Raw genomic sequence first — 2544 nt, forward strand, 5'->3', positions numbered from 1 at the left:
ACATTTCATAATATAAATTTTCACAAACTAGCACGTTTTTCCAAATTATTATTGTTTTTTTATTATAATAGACTTAATTTCCCAATGGCACTTAATTTTGAATATACCACTATTCATGCTAACCCTTTTATTATAAATCGTAAATACTAAACTTAACTTCAAATTAAACAAGATATAACATTGCGAGTCGTTAAAGAGATTGCCCCTGTTATAAAAAAAACAAAACTATTTAACATCTCTGGTTGCAGTTTAGCATTTAAATCATCATAAAAAAAAAAAACACAATGATCCAAAAGTGAAGCTGTCATGAAACATACAGAATTGATCTTGTAGTAAATGTAAAATATATGAAGATAATGGAATATTTAGGGTGTTGTGCTACTTTTTTTTATTTCTAGTAGTATATGTCTGTGTCAATAGGTGTGATCTGACTGTGTACAGCTACCGTAAGGTCAAAGTCCAGCACATTGCGTCCGTCTCTCCAACACATCCCTGTAAAGACACAAACCCATTTCACAGCCTCATTTGTTTACTTTTCTACTGCAATATTCAAATTCACTTCCCTTTATACAATACTTAGTTAGACAATAACTAAGGCATGGTGGTGAAAGCATACTTTGCAAATTAAATATTTCACAAACTATCATCTCATGACACTTAAACAAACTACTGGGATAAAGATGTTACAGTGATGTTGTCACCATTATCAATACTGAAAAGCAAAAATTTGCAAGTACACTACCAGTCAAAAGTTTTTGAACAGTAAGATTTTTAATGTTTTTAAAGTCTCTTCTGCTCACCAAGCCTGCATTTATTTGATCCAAAATACAGCAAAAGCAGTAATATTGTGATATTTTACTACGTAAAATAACTGCGTTCTATTTGAATAGATTTTAAAATGTAATTTATTCCTGTGATGCAAAGCTGAATTTTCAGCATCATTACTCTAGTCTTCAGTGTCACATGATCCTTCAGAAATCATTCTAACATTCTGATAATATTATTATCAATATTTAAAACAGTTGAGTACATTTTTTTCAGGATTCTTTGATGAATAGAAAGATCTAAAGATCAGCATTTATCTGAAATAAAAAGCTTTTGTAACATTATACACTATACCATTCAAAAGCTTGGAGTCAGTATAATTTTTTTCTTTGGGAAAGAAATGATAGAAATTACTACTTTTATTTAGCAAGGATGCTTTAAACAACATTAGGCAGAGGAGGTTCGATCTCTTGGAAAATCTGAGAACAGTCCACTGACCAGCTCTCCTCAGCTTTCCTTGAGGCCTCTGTTTTCCTGGTTGCCACAGGCTAAAATAAATATTAAATATATGTCACTAACTATTTAATGACAAGCTATCAAATCCTTATAATCCAGTGACGATAAAACCTACTCTTTGTAGATGAGGGGGAAAGCTGAAGATCGATGGTTTAGCTCCATCCCTAATCCTCACAATTTGACCTGTCATGTCAAAGTCCTCCGGCTTGAAGTGTTCATTGCATAGCACGGAGGACTCGCTTGCGGAAAACCCTTCTCTTCTTAGAGCTACTTCCCACTGCCTCCTCAACTCTTTGTTTTTGGGAAACCTTCAATGTGTGAGAAGAGTTAGCTAACGTCAGCTAGCCAACTACTAACGGTTAACGTTAAATTAGATTCATGCCGCTTAGCCGAAACGAGTAGGTCGGCAAAAGAGTCAGTTTTGAGAAAAAAACGGCAATATAAATGAATATCTCGATTACGGGCAATTTAGTTTATGATATATCATTTACCATACACTAAAACTATATAAGAAAGAATGTAACATTTCTGGTTTCCTCGACTCACAGCTAAATAGCGATATCGCTAGCTATTAATAGTCTGACTCCAACGGTCAATTACTGTCAAGTTGTGTCAACATAATGTTTTAATGACCAAATACAACCAGATCAGTGTCAGTCAACAACTTTTCAGTCTTACTTGTGAAAAGTAATTCCCCGAGACCTATTTTCAACTGTGCGGTGGTTTGTACAGCCCCAAGCAGCACACGACTGAGGCATTTTCTTGAGTCCACTTATGAGAACAATGGAAAAGATGCCCGCACCAAGATGGCGTTGACGTACGATCCAGCGGCCAATGAGGAGTCTAGGTATTTTATATGTCTATGGTTTCGAACGCAGCCCGACAACATCTCGTTTTGACATCTAGCGTGGTTCTGTGTGATTTGGACAACTTCAAATTACGCCCCCTTGTTCAAGTTACGCCCCCTTCCAGTTACGCCCCTCTCTTGCAGTCCGCAGACAGACCCTTCTCGGGGGTTTCAGGGTTTCGATTTTGAAACGTGCAGTGCTCATGTATATTCAACATGTGCTAGCATGTTCCTCTCAAAGTCAACCTGTTCTGTGAGTTAGTGGAGAACAGCAGCTAGAGGCTAATTTAGTAACAGTAACGTTAGATAAGCTGATGGAAGCTCATCTGTTGTTAGCACCGCTACGATGGCAATCACAGGAAAAGGCTCCAATACACCTCCGATGCAGACGACATGACCACAAACTTGAATATAAA

At 36.5% G+C, this 2544-nt stretch overlaps 1 protein-coding gene across 1 annotated transcript; it reads right to left on the reverse strand.

The window, feature by feature from the left end:
- Window positions 1-1202: 1202 nt before the first annotated feature.
- LOC107653439 (THAP domain-containing protein 2-like) lies at window positions 1203-2105 on the reverse strand. The gene is made up of 3 exons (XM_016440155.1): window positions 1960-2105; window positions 1397-1589; window positions 1203-1313 (listed from the first exon to the last, which is right to left on the reverse strand). Exons 1-3 carry the CDS (start codon window positions 2037-2039, stop codon window positions 1203-1205), a joined length of 384 nt encoding a protein of 127 aa, XP_016295641.1. The 5' UTR covers window positions 2040-2105.
- Window positions 2106-2544: the final 439 nt, after the last annotated feature.

Source organism: Sinocyclocheilus anshuiensis, unplaced genomic scaffold, assembly GCF_001515605.1.
Source record: "Sinocyclocheilus anshuiensis isolate Anshui unplaced genomic scaffold, SAMN03320099.WGS_v1.1 scaffold383, whole genome shotgun sequence".
Classification (NCBI taxonomy): Eukaryota; Metazoa; Chordata; class Actinopteri; order Cypriniformes; family Cyprinidae; genus Sinocyclocheilus; species Sinocyclocheilus anshuiensis.